At 40.2% G+C, this 23,275-nt stretch overlaps 1 protein-coding gene across 1 annotated transcript in view; it reads right to left on the reverse strand.

The window, feature by feature from the left end:
- The window catches only part of ASAH1 (N-acylsphingosine amidohydrolase 1), a 37,764-nt gene continuing 15,005 nt past the window's right edge, over positions 517-23,275 (reverse strand). Inside the window, exons 3-14 of the mRNA XM_003134187.6 lie at positions 21,488-21,578; positions 20,648-20,734; positions 15,675-15,753; positions 12,333-12,407; positions 11,466-11,511; positions 10,781-10,925; positions 8,566-8,620; positions 7,720-7,801; positions 3,513-3,644; positions 3,284-3,407; positions 2,835-2,891; positions 517-1,652 (exon numbers count right to left, since the gene is read on the reverse strand). Of these exons, the coding sequence (XP_003134235.3) occupies positions 1,563-1,652; positions 2,835-2,891; positions 3,284-3,407; positions 3,513-3,644; positions 7,720-7,801; positions 8,566-8,620; positions 10,781-10,925; positions 11,466-11,511; positions 12,333-12,407; positions 15,675-15,753; positions 20,648-20,734; positions 21,488-21,578 (1,063 nt within the window). The 3' untranslated portion in view covers positions 517-1,562. The remainder of the gene's footprint in view (positions 1,653-2,834; positions 2,892-3,283; positions 3,408-3,512; positions 3,645-7,719; positions 7,802-8,565; positions 8,621-10,780; positions 10,926-11,465; positions 11,512-12,332; positions 12,408-15,674; positions 15,754-20,647; positions 20,735-21,487; positions 21,579-23,275) is intronic.

The following is a 23,275-nucleotide window of genomic DNA, read 5'->3' on the forward strand; positions in this document are numbered from 1 at the left end:
AAACTCCGGTACCAGTCGTTGTTATTTCCTCCGAATGCTTTGATGTAGGCCTAAGTGAGGAATCAGACAATTAACCTCCCACCTCTTTATTCTCCTGTATATCACAGACTACTACTTCAGGAAAAAAAAAAAAAAACATTCACCTCACCTCATTTTTAAAAAGAGACAAAATCCAAAGTCAAGTCTTTTTTTAAATTACTTGAATCCTGTTTTAACACAAACCCTCTTGTAATTCTCCTTGCGTCACTAAACTGGCATCACTGCCGTTTTATAGAGGCACCTCCTATCTTGGTGGCGGGGAAGCTTCCTCTGGACACCTACACAATGGGTTGATACCACCGGGTTAAGTGGTAATAAGGATCAGTCATGTAAGATTATAACCATTTAGTCATAAGTTGAATAACCCACTTACATAACCCTTGCAATTTAATTCAAATATTATACTCAGCTTGGATTTCTCCATAACCCCACCCTCACACCGACAGGTACATCAATCATCATACACGACTACTGACGGACACTTCTTCCAATGACTGTTTATTGACTCTCGTGAACACAACTGACATGATACAGAAATGAAGTGGCCACCGTGTTGCCCCACTGACATACATTTCACAACTAATTGTGAAAGACTGAAAGGTTAATAAGTTCTATTCGTACTTCTCCTAAATAGATTTCTGAGATTTTTTTTGTAACTCAATTTAAAAAAAACTATACATGTTGATCAGAAGAACTAAAAATCTATGTAAATGAATTATACTTAAGAGATTTTAAAGTAGTGGTTCCCTCCTCATTTTCCACAAGTGTCTGACCTGATTATTTACTACTGATTCACAAAACCTGGGACTGGTTTTAAAATTTATTTAATAACTTCCTGGGGTTAATGGGAGGTAGGCTAATTATAAAAAAGGAAACACTTCAATTCTGAGTATGAAAGACTGGCTACATCATGAACCCCCACAAGTACTTCTATCCAGAGTCAAAAGCCCATGAGTTGCCCATTAGGAGGAACATACAGCTGAATGGCTGTCTCATCACCCTTCAATCAAAATTAGTGAAATACTCTGCTGTCAGCAAAGCAATGCTATGTAAATTTTAATAGGAGTTAGAACCAGGCAGAAAAGATAGAAAATCATACAAATATGTAGATAAAAGTGAAAAACTGAATAATGTGGACTGTTTAACTAATACTCACACGAATGTACAAGATTCAATGCCCACAGAGAATCCTGCTTTATTACACGGAGGTGGGTCCTCCAGTAGTTTACCTGCCCATCCCCATCCCCACATGTCGGAGTGGAAAAAAAAAAAAAAACAGTACATTCTGGCTGATTGTTGTGCTCCACCTAAAGACATAAACTACCTATATAAGAATAATCAATCATCACAGCCAAGACATCCTATAACGTGTAAACATACTGAAAAGGACAAGCTCATGCCTCAAAGAGAACCTGCCCAGAGTCTCAGTCTTTGCAAGGAGATGAGACGGCTGCACTGCTCAGCCACGTGTGAGCTCCAGTCCTGATGTCACAGAGGGCGCATCCTGGAATCCAGGCGTGTGCTCACCAACCTATACAGGGGTCTGGGCAGTCCCGCAGGTACGTTTCAAACTGACCTTTGATAACGTCTATCAAGGTTGTGAATACTGTCAGCTGAAAAGAAAAGGTTTTTTTTTTTTTTAAGGATATTTTAAATTCTGGATGACCTGACTCATATAAGCCTTTCTTTATTTACGGAAGTGCTTATAAAGTTACTATTAAATAATTCATATATGATATTATATAATATTTTCTATCTTAATATAAAGATCCACATAACTAATAATAAGTTAGTAATAATTACAACAACTGACTTCAATAGAAGCATTTTTCCAAGTCATGAATGTAAACAAGGGTGGGAGGGAATCTTCAGTTCTCTACAAGGTCTTGATTCTGAGCAGCATATTGATCGCTTCACTGCCAAGGCTTGAAGACTCACTCAACCCTCTTCAGTGCATAATTTGCAAAGACTAACAGTGTACTGTGGGTATAAACAGTTTGGCGTTGGCTGTCCTTACCTTTAAAGCATTTCTACTGCAGTGGGAAACTATGCGGGCATGCAGATTCCAAGGCACACACCCAAACTCACACAGACTCTCTAAGTAACCCAACTGTGAGCTCGCGTGAAGATGGCATGGGCAAAATGAGCAGCACAGCAGGGAAGACTTCCTCAGGAGCCAAGGAAATGCTGAGGGGCAGGACAGTTTGTCCAGGCAGAGGTGACTGAGGCACATGATTTTTAGGGAGGGTTAAGGAAAAGGACCAAGGAAAAGAGAAGGAACAGAAGGGGAAATCAGGGAAATGAGAAACACACAAGGACAGGGAGACTATTAGCCAACTGGATGATTAGGAAACTTTGGCATATTTTAGCTGTAGGGTAGGGAAAGGATAAAAGGATACAATAAAGTTGAAGAGAAACCCTAATCCACTAAGACACAAAGCTGACTGAAAAAAGTGCAGCCTTGGTTTTGTCAAGTATTAGGTGTTAGTTGCAGCAGACAGCATCCCATTTCTCCTAGATGGAGAAAGCAAGATTAACATGCGAGACTCAATCCAAATGCCATGTAAGTAAAACTGGAAACAATACTCTGACCAAACTGTACATCAAGCCTCAATGACCAGCTTCTCTGCCGCATCCTGAGAGTTACAGTTTTAGCCACCTAAGAACATCTGAATAGGCAGCAGTAAGCCAGACATAACTTAGGATTCTAGCTCTGATTGATTCAAGACAACAGGGAAAGATATGCTATGGAATCAAACTCTTCTCCTAAAAGCAAATATATATTTTAAAAATACCTTGTTGAGGACAGGTTTTGTTGACAGGACATCGTACAAGGTTGCAAATGAGATATTCTAAAACACAAAGAACTTTTTTCAGTACTTTATAAACACATGTTGGCATCTTAGCCACACAAATGGGTCACGAGATGAAGATACTCTTCAACCAACCTCACCCATAAACGACTGTCCTTTGGGCATCACCACTACAGGTAAGGATTCTAATATATCCCACTTTTTCTTTCTTTCTCTTCCTCCCCTTTTAAACACCTGCCATTCAATTCCACAGAGTGGTATCCAGTTTTAAATAAGAAAAGGGGAAAAGTACGGCAAAATTTTGCTCTTTATATTTAAAACACGGATACTAGTCGGATTCATTTCTGCTGAGCCACAATGGGAACTCCCAGAACAGAGATCATTTCTGATGGTCACTGTTTCTTTCTACATATTGACATGGAGAAAGTTACCTCTTGGGTTGTCTGGTTTAGACAAATCTTTGCAGGTGTTCTGCGATCATCAAGGAAGAAGGTATTTTTCCAACGGTCATAATTTGTTTGTACAACATACCATCTACCCTGCTTGGGGTCGAGTCTAGATACAAAAAAGAGATTCCTCTTAGGCTTTATGCCTTAAACCTGTTTATATGTTAGCCTATGCTCTATTTGCTATTTATTTTACTTTAACAAACATACTTACTCATACACATCCAAAGACTCTTTTCTGTCTCGTGTAATCACACAACCTTCCCCAGACACGTTGCCTCCCAGGATAAAGTACGCTGGGGCCAATAGCTTTGTTTTGGTCAATATATTCTTGGCTTCTTCATAACTATATAGAAACATTTAAAACAAAGGAAACATTTTTAGTTGACTTGGAATGGAAATTTTTTTAGCTGTGGAAACTAAGGGAAAACAAGTACCTGAGATACATGTTTTTTGGTTTGTTGGGTTTTGGGTGTGTGTGGTTTTTTTTTGTTTTGTCTTGTTTTTTTGTTTGTTTGTTTGTTTTCAGGTCTATACCCACGGCATATGGAAGTTCCCAGGCTAGGGGTTGAATGAGAGCTACAGCTGCTGGCCTAAACCACAGCCATAGCAATGCTGGATCTTAACCCTGTCTTCGACCTTCACCACAGCTCATGCCAACACTGTATCCCTGCCCACTGAGTTAGGACAGGGACTGAACCTGCATCCTCATGGATACTATTCAGATTCATTTCCACTGAGCCCCAAGAGGAACTCCCGAGAAACGTGTTTTTAAAACAGGATGGTAAACAGTGGCTCAGGGAGAAACAATCCCTGACTCTTGTGCAGTGAAAACACTGAGATCTGAAATATTTCTTCTCATCTGAAGGAAACACAAAATGACTGCAGGAGATCACCTTCTGCCCTTAGAGTCTATACCTTTCACTCAACAATAGAACTAGGGGAAATAATAAAATTACTATACATAAGGTTTAGGAATAGAAAGTAAACTTCTTAGAAATCGGGGATATTAAAAATGGAAATGAGAGGAGTTTCTGCTATGGCCCAGCAGATTCAGAACCCAACTAGTATCCATGAGGATGCAGGTTCGTTCGATCCCTGGCCTCCTTGCTCAGTGGGTTAAGGATCTGGCATTGCCATGAGCTGTGGTGTAGGTCAAAGATGTGGTCTGGATCTAGCATGGCTATGGCTGTGGTTGTGGCTGGCAACTGCAGCTCTGATTTGACCCCTAGCCTGCAGATGCAGCCCTAAAAAAAGCAAAAAAGGCGGGGGGGGGGGATTTTCAAAGAAGACTACTAAATCTTATGCCTTGGAAATCATTAAAAATAGGACTGAGGCCCATTTATTCTAGGTTGTTTGGATGTAGTATGAGCTAAAGGCATTTTCGCTATTATAAGATTTCTGCACCAGCACAGAATATAACTTCCTGGTTAATAGGTATTATGATTTTCATGAAGATTTTATTGCACAAATTTTTCTTTTCTGTATGGGTTTGTTTTTTGTTTTTTTGTTTTTTTTTTCAGTACACCAAGAAAAATTCACAGATACCTTTCATAGTGGCACTGTCCTTAGCACTTTTTAAACAAATTTTTCATATCCTTGCGATAAACTTAAACAAAACATGAGGAACTCCAAGTGAATGTCAAAAGTTCACCTAAGAAATTCTGAAATAGTTCCTCAGTGAAAGATAAGGTTGGGAAATATTTTTATATTTTAATATGAGTAATTTAAAATAAACTATATTAAAGGACTATACACCATGATACAAGGGTGGCTCAACATCTACAAACCAATTCGATATACTAATGAAGTTAATGAAACAAAATGAAGGATTAAAATGATCATCTCAACAGATGCGGAAAAAGCATTTGACAATATTCAACATCTGTTTATGATTAAAAAAAATCTCTCAAAAAGTAGGTAGAGTAGGAACACACCTCAGCATAACGGCCATGTATGACAAGCCCACACGTAACATTATACTCCATAGTCAAACACTGAAAGCTTCTCCTCTAAGATTAGGAACAAGACAAAGCTGCACACTCTCTTCATTTTCTTTCAATATAGTATTACTGGCCATATTAGCTAGAGTAATTAGGTAAGAGAAAGAAATAAAAGGTATCCAAATCAGAAAGGAAGAAGTGAAATGATCACTATCTGCAGATGCCATAATACTATATATAGAAATCTCTAAAAACTCCATCCCCCCAAAAAAAACCTGTTAGAACTAATAAATTCAGTTAAGTTGCAGGACACAAAATCAGTAGACAAAATCAGTTGTGTTTCTATACACTAATAACAAACTATCAGAAAAAGGAAACAATTCCAATTACATTATAAAGAATAAAATACATGAGAATAAATGTAACCAAGGAGGTGAAAGGCCTCTCTTCCTAAGAACAATAGAATATGGATGGAAGAAGACAAATAAATGGAAAGACAACCCATGGTCATGGACTTGAAGAATTAATGTTTAAATGTCCATACTACCCCCAAAGCACTCCACAGATTCACTCCAATCCCCATCAATATTACAACGGCATTTTTCACAGAAATAGAATAAACAATCCTAAAATTTGTAAAGAATCACAAAATGCCCTGAATAGCCAAAGCAATCTTGAAAAATAACAACTATATTTCAAACTATTTTAAAAAGCTATACCCTAAAAAGACAAAAGAGAAAAAAATAATTTTTTTAAATAAATGAAAAAAGGAGTTCCCATCGCAGCACAGAGGAAACAAATCCGACTGGGAACCATGAAGTTTTGGGTTTGATCCCTGGCCTCACTCAGTGGGTTAAAGATCCGGTGTTGCCATGAGCTGTGGTGTAAGTCACAGACACAGCTCAGATCTGGCATTGCTGTGGCTCTGGCGTAGGCCAGCAGCAACAGCTCTGATTAGACCCCTAGGCTGGGAACCTCTACATGCTGCAGGTGCGGCCCTAAAAACACAAAAGACAACAAATAAATAAAAAGCTATAGTAGTCAAAACAATGGTACTGGCATAAAAACAGACAAATAGTTCAATGGAACAAAACAGAAAGCCCAGAAACAAACTCAGGTATATATGCTCAATTAATTTATGGAAAAGGAACAACAATATATCCTACAGAAGGACTGTCTCTTCAATAAATCATGTTTGGGAAACCAGACAGCTACAGCAGACATTTTTCCAAAGATACAGATGGCCAACAGGTGCTGAAAAGAGGCTCAACACTACACTCATCAGGGAAATGCAGATCAAAAGCACCAGGAGGTATCACCTCACACCTGTCAGACTGGCTATTATCAAAGCGACAAGCAGTAACAAGTGCTGGCCAGGATGTGGAGAAAAGGGAACCCCTGTGCACTGTTAGTAGGTAGGTAAGTTGGTGCAGCCACTATGAAAAACAGACCGGAAGCTCCTCAAAAAACTGTAACCACCGTATGATCCAGTCATTCCACTTCTGAGAATGTATCTGAAGGACACGAAAACACTAACTCAAAAGGATACAAGCACCATGTTCCCTGCAGGCCAAGTTATAGAAACAACCTAAGTGTCCATCTCAAGACGAATGGATTAAAAAAAATTGGTAAATGTACAGCAGAATATTATTTAGCCATAAAAAAGAATGAAATCTTGCCACTTGTGACAACATGGATAGACCTTGAGAGCATTTTGTTAAATGAAATAAATCAGAGCAAGACAAGTATCATACGATCACACTCATGTGTGGAATCTAAAAAAAAACCAAAACAAAACAAATTCGAAAATACAGAGGGCAGACTGGTAGTTGCCAGAGGCAGGGGGGTGAAAGATGGGACAAAATGGGTTAAGGAGGTCAAAGGATACAAACGTCCAGTTACAAAGTAAATCCTGGGGATGTGGGGAGTTCCCGTCGTGGTGCAGTGGTTAACGAATCCGACTAGGAACCATGAGGTTGCGGGTTCGGTCCCTGCCCTTGCTCAGTGGGTTAAGGATCCGGCGTTGCCGTGAGCTGTGATGTAGGTTGCAGACGCGGCTCGGGTCCCGCGTTGCTGTGGCCCTGGCGTAGGCCGGTGGCTACAGCTCCGATTAGACCCCTAGCCTGGGAACCTCCATATGCCGAAGGAGCGGCCCAAGAAATAGCAAAAAAGACAAAAAAAAAAAAAAAAAAAAAAAATCCTGGGGATGCAATGCACCCATGGTGACTACAGTTAAAAATACTGTATTGCATATTTGAAGGCTGCAAAGTAAATCTTAAAAGTCCTCATCACATGGAAAAAGACAATTGTAACTCTGTGTGGTAATGAATATTAACCAGACTTACTGTAGTGATCATTATGCCACACACACAAATACCAAAACATTTTGTAGTATACCTTAAACTAATAATGTTATATGCCAATCATATCTTAAGAAAAAATACAATATTAAATTTGACCATAAAGCAAACAGATTACCTTGTGCTATTTTCCAGAACTGATCGAAGGATAAACCCTATCCACTTGGCATCTTTCTTTCCCAAAACCCATTCTAGGATCCCTGGAAGAGATCAAACACACACAGTGTCACAAGACCTGGAAGAGACTGAGACCTTGTACAAGCCCCCATGTCCTTGTGTTTTGAAGTAAAAGGCTTTCCCTTTAGCCTTTCAGGACTCCCCTCCTCTCAAAAGGCTGACTCAAGAGTTAATGATTAGGAAATACTGTTATAGCTAAAAACTAGTTAACGCAGTCTCCATGACGTTATGCCCTGCCTTGGCCCACTCACTCTAACTGGCTTCACACAAATGACTTCTTTCTTACTTAATTGCTTTCTTTTACTAATGGTTACTTTTCTAGTTAAGAGTTATATTGTGTGCCTGGTATTTTTTCCCCCTTTGAAACACTCCGATACCCTTTTCTTTTGTGAGAAATCTTCAAGGTGCGATGATCCCAAAGACCACCAGAAACTGTCACCAGACCCCCTGACTCCAGCCTTGACAACTTCGAAATGATCTACGGAGGGAAAAGAATGCAGGTTCCCTAATCCTTATCAATCCTTAGCCCTGTTTTTTTGAGCTAAATCTATAAAACCCTTGTATCCCCTCTCAAGGGAGGACACAGGCCTGCTGTGGCCTCCTTTCCATAGCAAAGCAATAGAGCTGTTCTTTCAGCCTCACCCAAGACTGTCTCTGAGCCTAACTGGTGCTGGTGTACAGAGGCTGGGTTTCAGCTATAAGATTAAACTACTAAGCAGAAGGTACTGTCTAGCCCACCTCTTAAAACATCTATGAAACTCCCATTTTTTAAGAACTCTCTACTCACCTATATAACCGCCATTTGAACTGAAACGTTCATTTAGTGTAAGACTAAACAGTCCCTGAAAAGAAAACAAAGCAATGAAGTCAGAAACCTCAACCTTCCTGTCTAAGGCCCTCTCACTCTGCTATAATTTATACTGTTACATCAGGGCCTGGATTGGGGAACGAGGTGGGGGTGCAAAGATAAATCAAAACCATGATCCTATCACCTTGTTTTTTTCTCTCTTCTCTTCTTTTTACGGCTATCTCTGTGGCATATGGAAGTTCCCAGGCTAGGGACTGAACTGGAGCTGCAGCTGAGACCTATGCCACATCAACGCCAGATCCAAGCCACATCTGCAACCTACTGAGCAAGGCCGGGGATTGAACCCACATTCTCATGGATACTAGTTGGGTTTGTAAGGGACAGTAAGTTGTATTCTTCTTTTTTCTTTTTTTTTTAGGGCATATGGAAGTTCCCAGGCTAGGGGTTGAATTGGAGCTACAGCTGCCAGCCTGTCGGGAGCCATAGGGCTGCTCCAGTAAAGAAAGCAAAGCCACAGTCGGCACCTGCATGAGGCTTGTCTGGTTAGCAGAGCTACAGACAAGCTGAAGAAAGAAGAAGGATTGCGGATGCGTGAGGCTTGTCTGGTTAGCAGAGCTACAGACAAGCTGAAGAAAGAAGAAGGATTGCAGAGCAATCCCTTGAAAGACTTCGGTTCCAGGAAAATAAAAATGATATCCCCTAAAAATATGTTAATCTATTTTTCTGTGTTTATCTTTCCTTTTCTATCTCTATTCACAGCTTTCTTACTGCTAAAGATTTGCCCTGGGCACGTAAAACACTTGAACCAAAACAGAATGAAGTTGTTTAAACAATGTAATGGAAAAAGCCTTTGTTTTGGAGTAACAATTTATGGCACCTATTTTGTGAGAGTATACAGGGGAAACTTATATGATTTCAGTCCCTTTACTTAAAAAGAAGTTTGGGGCTGGGAAAATGTTGTTTGGCCTATAAATTGCTATTTTCTATAATAGATATATTTTTAACAGTGTCACTTGTAACTTTCATCCCTTGTGGGGGCATTTGTTAATTTTTGGGTATAATACTCCTTTCTATTGAAATTGGTGGTTTGGAACTTACGTAAATCAGTACAATAGGTTACATGCTTAGCTTGCTGGCGCCAAATAAATCGTGGTTTTAAGAATGCCATGAGCCCAAAGCTTTCATGCGTTTTGTTAACCACATACACCTTTAGTTAAAGAATGTTAGGTATCATAGTTTATTACTTATTAAAGCTTTGTTCTTAATATAGAATAGAATAGCTACTGTTGTTGACCTTTTAAGAAAAATACAGTGTGAAACTTTAAGTTTGTAATCTTGAAGGAAAATCTGAAGTTGAAAGGAACATGTTTTAACTAACCTTCTTTTTTGTATCTCGGGTGGAGGGAACAAAAGGGCTTTAAATCAAATGTTAATGTTAAATCTTACACGAAATCTGATTGTGAAATGGTATAAAAACTGATGCTTTTCATTTAATAAATTGGGTCATCTGCAGCATGCAGCTGAGGAGTTGCCTCCAATTCTTTCCGCGCCGTTTGTAGCCCATCCTCTCCTTCGGCGCTCCCTGGCTGCTGGGGCTGGACCTCGGCACCAGCCTATACCACAGCCACAGCAACACAGGATCCGAGCCACATCTGCGACCTTCACCACAGCGCACGGCAACACCGAATCCTTAACCCACTGAGCGAGGCCAGAGGTCGAACATACATCCTCATGGATACTAGTTGGGTTTGTAAACCTCTAAGCCACGAAGGGAACTCGAGTAAGTTGGATTCTTAACCTGCGGAGCCACAATGGGAACTCCCCTATCACTTCCTATTAACAGAGCTTTTTCAGAAGTTCAAAGCATTTTCATATTAGTGCGTGAGTAAGTAGGTGGGATGTTCTTGGTCAAGTGCAGAGATGTGATGCCTGACTCGCCTGAGGGGCAGACCCATGACCAGATTCTGGATTTACACTCCCAGTCCCTGATACCCAGAGGTGTGATTTATCTCCAGCAGAGGCTCAGAAACCTTCATTTCCTTCCTACTCTTCTCTACCACAGGAATTCACACCTATGAAGCAAGGTGACAGACAAGAAGTACAATGGGATGAACTGGGGCTTCATATTCTTTTCAGGTCCTCATTTCCTTAGACGAGAGCTACCTGTAAAACTATGTAAGAAGAGATTCCTTACTGGTTTGAATCCTGTCATCACGCCCACATAGCCAGCAAAACTTGCCGCCTTGAAGACAGTTTTATTGTTTCTTTGGAAGTTCAAATTCACTGTTAAAGGTTTCAGTTGCTCAGTTACGACCCAGGTATTGTTATTTATATTCCACCTACAAAAGACAAATTTCAGTGACATTTAAGAACAATGGTAATAATGATGAATGTGATGACGTCAAACATTAGACGAGGTGCCTTATCGCCCTAATCCCAAATGTTCAGTCCTCGAAAGGATGTTTTTCAACACGGGTGGTTTTATGCTCCATTTCCCACACGATAAAACTAAGGCTCAGAGAAGTTAAGTAACTTCCGACACAACACAGCCTAGAAATAGCAAACCCCAGATTAATATTTAGGTCTTTAATTTTATAAAGTCCTGTTATATTTTTTCCAGGAAGGTCAGGAAGACACAGGAAATAGAATGCTACTTTTCCTTCTAGGCAATAAACTAGACATACATGGAGGGCCTTCGAGCATACTCCAGGTTTCTGTTCACTGGGTGCAACTCAGCAACAAACTCTCGTCTCCAAAACTAAGGAATCTAGGATCTTCACTTCTGGTCATATTCTGGGAATGATCTGGGACTTACTTTTCATCAATGTAATACAATCTACTCTTCTCAAGGGCTGATACACACCACATTCTCTGCTTACCCAAGCAATAGTCCGAAATCCATGTTCCGCCCATGTAGCAGATGACCTAATTGAAAGTAAGCAGAAGAGACAGGTATCACAATGATGACAGCGTAACTGATTCTAAATCAAATCTGGACACTTTCTGGTTAATGATATTCACAAAGGCGCAATCCAACCACAAGACTTTAGCAGCACCTGGTATCACAACCCTTCACAAGATCAAACTGCTGTCCCTGTTACACAGGCCAGATTCCCCTACAACACCTAAGAGCACAGGGTTCCAGGTAAGAAAATGGGAAAGGGACGGGGGTCTCTTTGGGGTTCACTCTGACAAGGTCCTACCCAGAACAGCTATCTCAGCCTCACCTAATGTGACTTACCAACATGCTGCCCTCAGGAATTTTCACCTATAGCTATACCCAAAGTACAGGTCAAAAGGAAGAGTGAATCAGGGTAAATCATCCCGTGCCTTGTACTCTGGGGGCCTGTCAGGAAAAACATGGGGAAGTGAAGCTTGTCTACACAGGGTCCCTTGGCTGGGAAATTATGGGGGAAAATTTGTCCTGCCCCGTGAGTACTTCCATCGAAGCATAAACATGCGTATCAGAAGACTACAAGGAAGAGCAAGAATGTTTATAGTGCTGAAACACTACCTCCAAGAGTTTTGCAAACCTGTATTAAACTTCAATAGGCAAAACAGTGGTTTTAAATCATCTTCAATGCACTTTCGAAAACTTACCAAGGACTCTAAAACTGGATGCAACACACATATGGTATGTGCATACTGAGCCTGTGTTTTACAAGTTATCACTGCATTTATTTAAAGATTTTTCTTTTACTTCATACCTTGCACTGCCCACCCTCCCTCAGCACACATTTATTTACCTCCTTTATCTTCTGTTATTATTGAAGTACAAATGGTAAAAAATTCATAGAAAATATTGTAGGAAATAATCTCTCCTGCAAGAAAAGACAGGATATTTTTTGGTCAATATACAGAACCAAGACATTGTTAGAAAATTCTTTTTTAAGAACAGGTTTTACTATCATCATCGTGAGAGTTTTTGCGTGGGCAAACTTAAGAGTCTGCAGACAGTCTGAACGAGCCTGAGGAGCTGGTAGAGTGGAGGTATCTCAGCCTGTGCTCTCTGCAGACTCAACACAAGTCCCTAGAGAGGGAGCTATCGGGCAACTTGAACATCTGGGCATGTTGGAATTATATTACAACATAGTGTCCACATTTTTTGTCAGTATGTTTTTAGTTTACTTTGTAGGGCTCAAATATGATAATTTAATATATCTGGCTTTTGGGTGACTGCTGAAAATGTATTTTACCCAGCAAGAGCATGACTAATATTTCTGAGGTGAGAAAGGAGATAAGGGACCTATTAATAGAGTAAGTGCAGAGCTTATCAAGAAACTCTATTGAGAAACATTTTAATTTTTGAATAATTTTCCCAAACTGGATAATAATAATGCCATTTAGCATTTAATTTGCAGGTTAAACAACATGCTTTTTCTCAGTTCCATTTAACATGTTATGCTAAACATTTTTTCCCACCCTAATCCCATATTTCCATTTAATTTCCGTTTTTGTGAAATTCCACTCTTATTTTATGATGAATCATCTGTTAATCTTCTCAATCCATTTTTCTCGAGATCCTTATATGTGGTGTTCATTTGTTAGAATTCTTTAGATAATAAAGGAATTAAAGACACTTCTCATGTAGGCTACAAAGAAGCAAAAACAACAACAAAAAAATCTATGCACTTCTGTTGTAAATACTATTGATTTTCAGAAATTCTCAATCATCTCTTGTAAAACCAAGATATATACAGGCTACTTACAATAACTCTATTGCTTTGGCAGCTTAAAAATAAAAAGTTTGAAGTGACAGAAAAAGTCTTTTTCATTAAATTGCTATAAATTGGAAATTTAAAGTTTAAAAACAGCTCCCACATCTGGAGATGATAGGTGATATAACAAGGAATCTGATGAATCAACGATTTGCAAGATCTTTTTCCTTAAAAAAAAAAAAATACTGCTCGGAGAAATCAATAACCTAAATAACAGTTTAATCTCATATACCAAGTCTGTGGGTTAGAAAACTGAGTATTCTAATCCCACTGAAAATAGCAGCAGGCTCCTCTGTCAAAGTTAACAGACTGATTCTAAATTTTATATGGAAATGCAAAGGGTGTAAAATATGTAAGAGAATTTTAAATAAAAACAGAGAACTTACACTACCTAACATTAAGAGTTACTATAAAGCTTTAGTAATTGCAGTAGCACAGTACTGGTATAAGGAAAGACAAACAAGTGAAATTTAGTATAAAGTCCCCAAACAGAAGCGGATATTTGCAACCATGTGATTTATATCAAGGCACTACTGCAATTTACTGAGAGAAGGATAGTCTTTTTAATAAAAGGTGTTGTCAACTGGACATTCCATATGGAAAAAACCTGAACCTTCATCCCTACCTCATACCATATACAAAAATTAAATCAAGATACATCATGGGCCTGTATGTAAAAAGCAAACATAAAACATATATAGAAGAAAACCGAAGACTTTCTTTTGGGGTGGGCAAAGATCACTTAAGTGGGTACAAAAAGCACTATCCATAAAAAAAAAAATTTGAAAAACTGGGCTTCATTAAACTTAAGAATTTTCAGGCGTTCCTTGTAGCTCAGTGGGTTTAGAATTCGACATTGTCACTGCCCTGGCTAGGGCTGCTGCTGTGGTGTGGGTTCAATCCCTGGCCTGGGAACTTCCGCATGCCACGAGAGCAGCCAAAAAAAAAAAAAAAGAAAGAAAAAAATTAAGAATTTCTTTCTGTTCATCAAGACACCAATAAGAAAATAAAAATGCAGATTTCCCATTGCAGCTCAGTGGAAATGAACCTGACTAGTTCAATCCCTGGCCCTGCTCAGTGAGTTAAGGATCCAGCATTGCCATGAGCGGAGATGTAGGTCACAGATGCAGGTAGGATCTGGCATTGCTGTGGCTGTAGCTGTGGTGTAGGCCAGCAACTGTAGCTCCAGTTCAACCCCTAGCCTGGAAACTCCCATATGCCGCACCCGCGCCCCCCAAAAAGTAAAAATTTAAAAAAATAAAAATAAAAAGGCAAGCTACAGGCTGGGAGAGGATATTTGGAATACATATATCTGACAAAGGACTTGTATCAAACTAATAAAATGGGCATTAAATGTAACAACCACAAAGGAGGAAATGAAGGAAGGAAACATGGAAGGAAAAGGTCAATGTTCAATCTCATGAGTCATCAACAAAATGCCAATTAAACAACAATGGGTGAATAGAAGACACTCAACAAAATGGCACAAATAAAAAAGACCTGACACTATCAAGAGGAGAAGCATCAAATGGAAGAAACTAAAACTCTTGTATTATGCTGTCAATGGATACAATCACTTTGGAAAATCGGTTGGCAGAGTTTACAAGGCTAAATATACACCTTTTAACCCAGTACATATCCCAGAGGAAGGAGTGCACACGCCTATCGAAGGACATGTGCAAGAATGTTCCTAACTGCTTTACGCTTAATATCCCAAACCTGGAAACAATAAATATCCTATTCATACAGTAGGATACTACTACTTACAATGGTAAGAGCAAGAAATCAGACACCACAGTTCATACTGTTTGGCTCCATTTATAAGAAATTTAGAAGGTAACACCAACCTCGCAGAAGTCACAACAGTGGTTATCGGGGACTCGAAAGTAGCTGCATAGGGGCAGGATGGAGCATCCTGAATTGCTGGAATTTGTTTCTGTATCTTGATCTGAGTTGATCATCATTGAATGCATGTTTGCATTTTTAAAACTCTATCGAGGAGTCCCCGTCATGGCTCGGTGGTTAATGAACCCAACTAGTATCCATGAGGACTCGGATCCCATCCCTGGCCTCGCTCAGTGGGTTAAGGATCCATAGTTGCCATGGGCTGTGGTGTAGGTCACAGAGGAGGCTGGGATCCAGTGCTGCTATGGCTGTGGCATAGGCCGGCAGTTGCAGCCCCAGTTCTACCCCTAGCCTGGGAACCTCCACATGCCTCAGGTGCAGCCCTAAAAAGACAAAAATAAATAGGTAAACTCCTTTGAGCTGTATACTTAAGATTAGTAGACTTTACTGTATGTATACCACACCTCAAAAAAATTTTTTTAAGTACTTCATTAAATTTTTAAAAAGCTGTCAAGTGAGCTTTACCTAAAGGTATGCCAGTGACAGCTGCAATCCCCTTCATTTCCTCCTCAAAAGGTCCAGGAAAGTTGCCAAGCAGACCAGGCTGAAAAACAAATACATTAATAATCATTCAACCAGAGTGTTGCTTTGAGATTTGGTTCTTTTACATATAATTTGTCCTAGCTACTGTTGACACAACAGATGATCAAAGTTTCTTTTTCTTTTCTTTTCTTTTTTTTTTTTTTTTTTGCCTTTTTAGGGCTGCTCCAATGGCATATGGAAGTTCGCAGGCTAGGGGTCAAATCGGAGCGGTAGCCACTGGCCCATGCCACAGCCACAGCCACACTGAATCTGAGGCACATCTATGTGCCACACCAAATCCTTAACCAATGACCAAGGCCAGGGATCGAACCCATGTCCTCATGGATACTAGTTAGGTTTATTACCACTAAGCCACAAAGGGAACTCTCAAAGCTTATTTTTGAAAGCACTTTCATATCACGTATTTCTGAAAGATTCTAAGTAATACTCAATATTTGGCCCCTGTAACTCTTGCCTGTGCACCCATAAACGCCTCTGTTCTCAGGTATTATGCAGAGATTGATGATTCTCCTCTGACTGTTTTCTCCTGCCTTACATTTCACCCTATTCTCTAGAGAGGAAACTGGAATAATCCCACTTGAATGTGCTAACATGACTCACAACACAGGAACATCGCAATACGCACCTGTCTCACTCAAACTCGCCCTCTAGCCATTGGCATCACACCCTCACTACTGTTCTTCCTGACCCATGGCTTCACTTTCTGTGGTTTCAGTTACATGCGATCAACCACAACCCCAAAATATTAAGTGGACAATTCCAGAAGTAAACAATTCCTAAGTTTTAAATTGCATGCTGTTCCGAGCAGCAGGATAAAATCTCATGCCATCCCCCTGAGTCCCACCTGGGAGCCTGACATCCAACTATCAACCTCGTCATGGCTGATGATCCAGGATCACCAGAAGCAGATGCTCCTCCTTCTAAAGTAGCGTCAGGTGGATCACGGCCTAACAGTACGTCCCAAAGCCTATGTCGTTCACCTCACTTCATCTCATCACGTAAGCATTTACATTATCACAAGAAGGGTGAGTACAGAACAGTACAGTAAGAGAGTTTAAGAGAGAAAGCACATTCACATAACTTTTATTACAGAGTACTGTAAAATTGTTCTATTTTATTACTAGTCATTAGTCTCTTACTGTGCCTAATTTAAAAATTAAATTTATCATAGGTATGTAAGTACAGGTAACTGGGGTCTTGAATGTATCTCCTGAGAATAGGGGGACTACTGTCCTATTTCCTCCCCATACTCACAGCAACAAATCTGTATTCTAGTCATTCACAAAGTATTTGTCATGGTTAACAGCTGACCTTGGGCTGAGATGCTTTACCTCATCCTTTGCTAACAATGGACATGTGAGCAAATCCAATGGCGGACATATAAACTTTCTGGCATGATGATTTGATTGATATACATCATAAAATGATTACAATAGGAGTTCCTGTCGTGGCGCAGTGGTTGACGAATCCGACTAGGAACCATGAGGTTGCGGGTTCGGTCCCTGCCCTTGCTCAGTGGGTTAACGATCCGGCGTTGCCGTGAGCTGTGGTGTAGGTTGCAGACGCGGCTCGGATCCCGCGTTGCTGTGGCTCTGGCGTGGGCCGGTGGCTATAGCTCCGATTCGACCCCTGGCCTGGGAACCTCCATATGCCGCGGGAGCGGCCCAAGAAATAGCAAAGAGACAAAAAAAAAAAAAAAAAAAAAAAAAAAAAAAAAGATTACAATAATAACCATGCATCATCTCATAAAATACAACGTAAGAGGAGAAAAAGATTGTCCCTTGTGATGAGAACTCAGGATTTACTCTCTCAACAGCTTTCCTATGTAACATAACAGCAGTGTTAACGACTTTTATCATGCGATAGATTACACCCCAGGTACCTATTTACTCTGTAACTGAAGACAGTATCTTTTGACCACCTCCATCCAATTCCCCCCTCCCCTACTTCCCACCTCCACAAATCTGTTCTCTTTTTCCATGAGTCTGTTTGTTTTGAGGTATAGGGGACCTACAACGCTGTGTCAGTTCCTGGTACATAACACAGTGATTCATTTAAAAACTATCGCTGGAGTTCACGATTCATTTAAAAATGATCACTGGAGTAAGTCTAGTTACCATGTGTCACCATACAAAGTTGTTACATTATTAACACTTTCCCCACACTGTGCATTTCACATGTGACTCATTTATTTTGTAACTATAAGTTTGAACCTCTTAATCTTCCTCACCTGTTACTTTCCTTCCCAAACGCCCTCTCCAATGGCAACTACCCGTTTATCCTCTGTATATATGTCTCTGTTTCTGTTCTGTTTGTTCATTTGTTTTGTTTTTTAAATTCCTCATATAAGTGAATTCACATGGTATCTGCCTTTCTCTGACTTATTTCACTTAACATAATACCCTCCAGATCCTTCCATGTTGTCACAAATGGCAGGATTCCATTCTTTTTTATGGGTTTTATTCCAGTGTGTGTATATACAGACCACGTCTTTATCCATTCATATACACTTTTATTCTAAACTGCAACTATTCACCAACAATGGGATCAAGATTTAAACTCATAGCCTCTTGCTAAGATAATGTGTTTAAATTCACAAGTTGCATTATTCATGACATGATTATTTATATGTAATATAATCTAACTGCATCATTTCACCCCCCCAAGGAATTCAAAGCATTGCACAAGTGGAACATACCTGCCAATTTAACAAACAAAAACGACTTACTGAACATTTATTAACCATGTTTTACAGCCATGCACTGGGCTTTACATACAGTAAGTCATTTAATCCTCATAAACAACACAGGAAATTTATATTATTAGTAAATTTTCCCTGATGAGAAATCTCATCAAGGAGTTCCCAACGTGGGGCAGCGGGAATGAATGCGACTAGCATCCATGAGGATGCAGGTTTGATCCCTGGCCTCACTCAGTGAGTCAGGGATCCGGCATTGCCGTGAGCTGTGGTATAGGCCATAGACGCCGCTTGGATTCCACGTTGCTGTGGCTGTGGGGTAGGATGACAGCTGTAGCTCTAATTTGACCCTTAGCCTGGGAACTTCCATATACCGCAGGTGCAGCCCTCAAAAGCCAAAAAAAAAAAAAAAAAGAAACTTGCAAAGGATACACAGCTAGTACACGACTGATCTAACTGTAAAATCAAATGCTTAAAGAATAAACAAAACTCCAAATGCCTGATGGCAAAGCCTAAGCACCTAAACCACCTGCTGCACCCGCCACTGACATGATGGTTGGGGGATTAGGGTACACAGGGGCTTCTACTGCTGCTCCTGCTAATGTCTGTATCTGGGGGAAGTCTGGTTAGTAGGAGCATAAAGGATAGCCTTCATCAAAGGCTCTGAGAGCACTGGCAGATCCAAGTGCCATAGGGATGGTATGCCCCGAATGGCCAGCCTCTATCTAGGACAGTGATTCTCAACCGGGGATGGCAGTCCCTCCAGGGGAGCTTCAGTGATGTCTAGAGATAAATGTGGTTGTCACAGTGAAGGGGTGCTATTGGTACCCAGAGGGTGCTATACACTCCACACAGCAGATAATGCCCAAAACCAAAACATTATCCAAATGACATGAGTGTGAGGTTAAAACATCTGCCCGAAGGCCTTGGAGTCCTCCCTAATTTCTCACATCCTGCAAGCCAGTGAGAGGCCCAAAGCAAAAACTGAAAGAGGGTGATGAGGATCTCTCTGGAGGCTCTAGGGACCAGACCCTAGATTTTCTAGTGGTTTCACTTAAATCAAAAAAGGCTCTGAGAAAGGGAATCTTCCTGCGTGACCAGGAGGAAAATGAAACGGCTTGGTGAATGAACAGTCACAAGAAATACACAACCCAAGTGAGTTTCAATGCAGCTACTAAGGGACAGGGAAGAGCTGAACCTCTCATTTGGTCAAAATATCTAGAACATCTCTCAATGTCCTGAGATACTCAGGCAAAGTACTTAAGGAAGACACCAAATTTTGGAGTTCCCGTCCTGGCGCAGTGGTTAACGAATCTGACTAGGAACCCTGAGGTTTCGGGTTCGATCCCTGGCCTTGCTCAGTGGGTTAAGGAGCTGGAGTTGCCATGAGCTGTGGTGTAAGTCACAGATGAGGCTCAGATCCTGCAATGCTGTGGCTCTGGAGTAGGCTGGCACCTACAGCTCTGACGAGACCCCTAGCCTAAGAACCTCCCTATGCTGTGGGAAGCAGCCCTAGAAAAGGCAAAAAGACAAAAAAAAAAAAAAAAAAGACACCAAATTTTCAATAGTGAACTGGCAAACCTAAGTATATATAACAGAAGGAAATGCTGCACTTTCAGATGAAATATGGGTATTTGCCCATTGCTCTACAAAACAGTTCATACTTTTTTTTTTGGCCACACTTGCAGTATATGGAAGTTCCCAGGCCAGGGATTAAACCCATGCCACAGCAGCAACCCAAGTTGCTACAGTGAGAATGCCAGATCCTTAACCTCCTGTGCCACAAGAGAGAAGTCCAACAGTTCAAACTTATATGAAACAGTAAAGAACAGCTAATTGCCAAAATCTGCCATGCAATTTTATGTCCTGTTACTGTAATATTACCAAGCTCCAGAATTTTAAGACCCTCTAAAGTTTTGACAGTGGTCTAGGATAAAAGCAAACTTGTTCAAGCTCTTCAGAAGAGGTTGTCAAATTATGCCTTTGAATAAATACCAGAGTCTTTGCTGAACTCTTGTGTGTATATGTGGACATGCGTGTGTTTAAAATTTATTATGAGAGGGAGTCCCCTGGTGACTCAGTGAGTTAAGGATCTGGTGTTGTCACTGCAGCGGCTTGGGTCACTGTTTTGGCCCAGGTTCCATCCCTGGCCTGGGAAGCCAAAAACCAATTTACTGTGAAAAATACTATTTCTTACCAATTTCTGATCCACTATCTCCAGAATTTTTCCACTTGGCACAAATGCATTTACCATATTCTTCAGGGAATTCACTATAACTTTTAGCTGAAAAATAAATTAAAAAATTAGTTAAGAGACATAAAGAAGTGTTGACATTTAGAATTAATACTGGTATAAAGAAAATAGCTAAAAGAGCCTCCTTGCCTGCCTGCTTGTATCTTTCAAAAGAATTCTATCTTAATAAATCTATTTCTTGCCTAAAAAAAAAAAAAAAAAAAAAAGGAAAACAAAGACTTTTTGACTTACCAATACATAAGTTAAAAAAAGAGTAGTATCTGAAAATATATATGTAGGAGTTCCCATCGTAACGCAGTGGAAATGAATCCGACTAGGAACCATGAGGTTTTGGGTTTGATCCCTGGCCTCGCCCAGTGGGTTAAGGATCTGGCATTGCCATGAGCTGTGGCGTAGGTGGGCAGCTATAGCTCTGATTAGACCCCTACCCTGGGAACCTCCACAGGCTGTTGGTACAGCCCTAAAAAGACAAAAAAAAAAAAAAAAAAAAAAAAAAAGAAAATATATATGTAAACACAATATTCTTTAATATGACATTTGATTTTAACTATTCAGATGATGGTAGATGATGTGAGATAAAGACACAAAGATAAAGGCTATTAACAAGAGCAAAAAGCTACAGAAAAATGACATCTTTTCCTCTAGAATAATTTATCACAAATGGCAGAAAAACCTGGAAAGCAGAGTCTTAAAATATTTGGTAGATAATTTTATGAAGTATTCTTTTAAACACAATTATATTCAGGAAAGTCGGAAAGAGAAGATTTAAACATCATAGCATACCGCTGGCGCCTTGTCAACCATCAATTCATGCCATCTTTTGTACGGTGGCAAATCCAGATTTATGGTGTACCACGGAACTGGACCTCTATAGCTGTAATGAGAAGTGTGCCATCTTGAAATTATTAAAAGCAGTTTTCCGGTGATGGTTAGTTACATATATATGGATATGTTAGAGACATATTCTTAATAATAATATAGAATTTGATACTCAAAAAAATTTGCACAAAAGCTCATTTTCCACCCAGGGCATCTGCCCCATCTTGTACATAAAATCATAAGTCATTTTACAAATCATAGAATAGAATTATTACACAATCTGGAAGGTTCATGTGAACTGGTGATAGGTAAAATAACCAATTTTGGCTCAAGAGCTATATGTAACCTGAATATCACTGCTAGATGCTAGAAAATATCTGCCTTTTTCTTTCATTCTTTTTTTCTTTTTTGGTCTTTTTAGGGCCGCACCCATGGCATATAGAGGTTCCCAGGCGAGGGGTCGAATGGGAGCTGCAGCTGTCGGCCTACACCACAGCCACAGCAACACAGGATCCGAGCCACATCTGCAAACTACACCACAACTCATGGCAACACCAGATCCTTAACCCACTGAGCAAGGCCAGGGATTGAACCTGCATCCTCATGGATGCTAGTCAGATTCATTTCCACTCAGCTATGACAGAAACTCCATTTTTCCCTCCACAATCTCTGAAAAAAACTTAGTCAATGCTTTGGGCACTTCTCCAGTTGGATTTCCAGCCTCAGAATTCTCTCCGAGACAGTCTAACACTACTGTCAAATCACTGTCTCTGGCATTGGCTTCAGTAAGGTCACCTTTTAAGCCCCCCAAGTGGCAACATACTGTTAGTTTCCCATGATTGGCTTCAAGAACCTTTACTACTCCCTCAGCCATTCTATTTCCCCCCCACACCTCCTCTCTTCTCATTCTAAATCCAAGCCCAAACACGGCTGGATCACCCTCCACTGCCCCACTCTTCAGCTGACATACAGCAATTTCTGCTATGAGGATGTAGCAATGTCCACTCCCTTATCAGTGGAGGTGGCCCTATTTTTGGAGGATAAACCCTCCAACTATTCTCTGTCACTATGGCACTTGTTCCTGAAGTGAAAAAGCCTCCAAGGGTGTGCCATTCAGTGGCTTCTCAGTTTAAAACTGCCTGAAAATAGCCAGCATTTGCTCCCTCCTTGCTCTGCTCCTGAGAAGCAGGAGGTACACTCTGGCATGTGCTATAATGTCACCAGGCTCTTAAATTGCTATCCAGGCTAAAGTCTATAATGGGGAAGAGTTAACTGGGGATAGGTTAGTTTCCAAACGTCAAGAACTGGGGTCCTATTTAATACTCCTGTAGTCATGAATAATTACTTGATGCTCTAAATAATGCCTCTGAGCTTGAGGTCTGGGTGTATACATAAGGTTTTATGAAATTGTTAACCAGCAGCCATTCATGTTGAGACTTAAAAGAAGAGCACACAGAATTCTGAAAATACGCATTTAAACCAAATCACAAGACTGGATCTTGTTTTTCTCAAAGCACTTCCATTTTCTTAGTCGCGGATGTCTGTATTAAATACTATAATACTTAAATCCCAGGACAAAGCTTTACACAAAACAAATGAATTCAGCTTCTGACTAATCATAATTTCACACGCAAAATTCTGCCCTACGATTCAATAAATAATTGTTGTTCCTCCTGTTACAGGCAGATGTGACCACCCTTCCCCACCAGTGTGCATTTGGATTTCAACGTCTAGCAGCAGTGATCAATCGGA

The sequence above is a fragment of the Sus scrofa genome, chromosome 17 (assembly GCF_000003025.6).
Source record: "Sus scrofa isolate TJ Tabasco breed Duroc chromosome 17, Sscrofa11.1, whole genome shotgun sequence".
NCBI classification, from domain to species: domain Eukaryota; kingdom Metazoa; phylum Chordata; class Mammalia; order Artiodactyla; family Suidae; genus Sus; species Sus scrofa.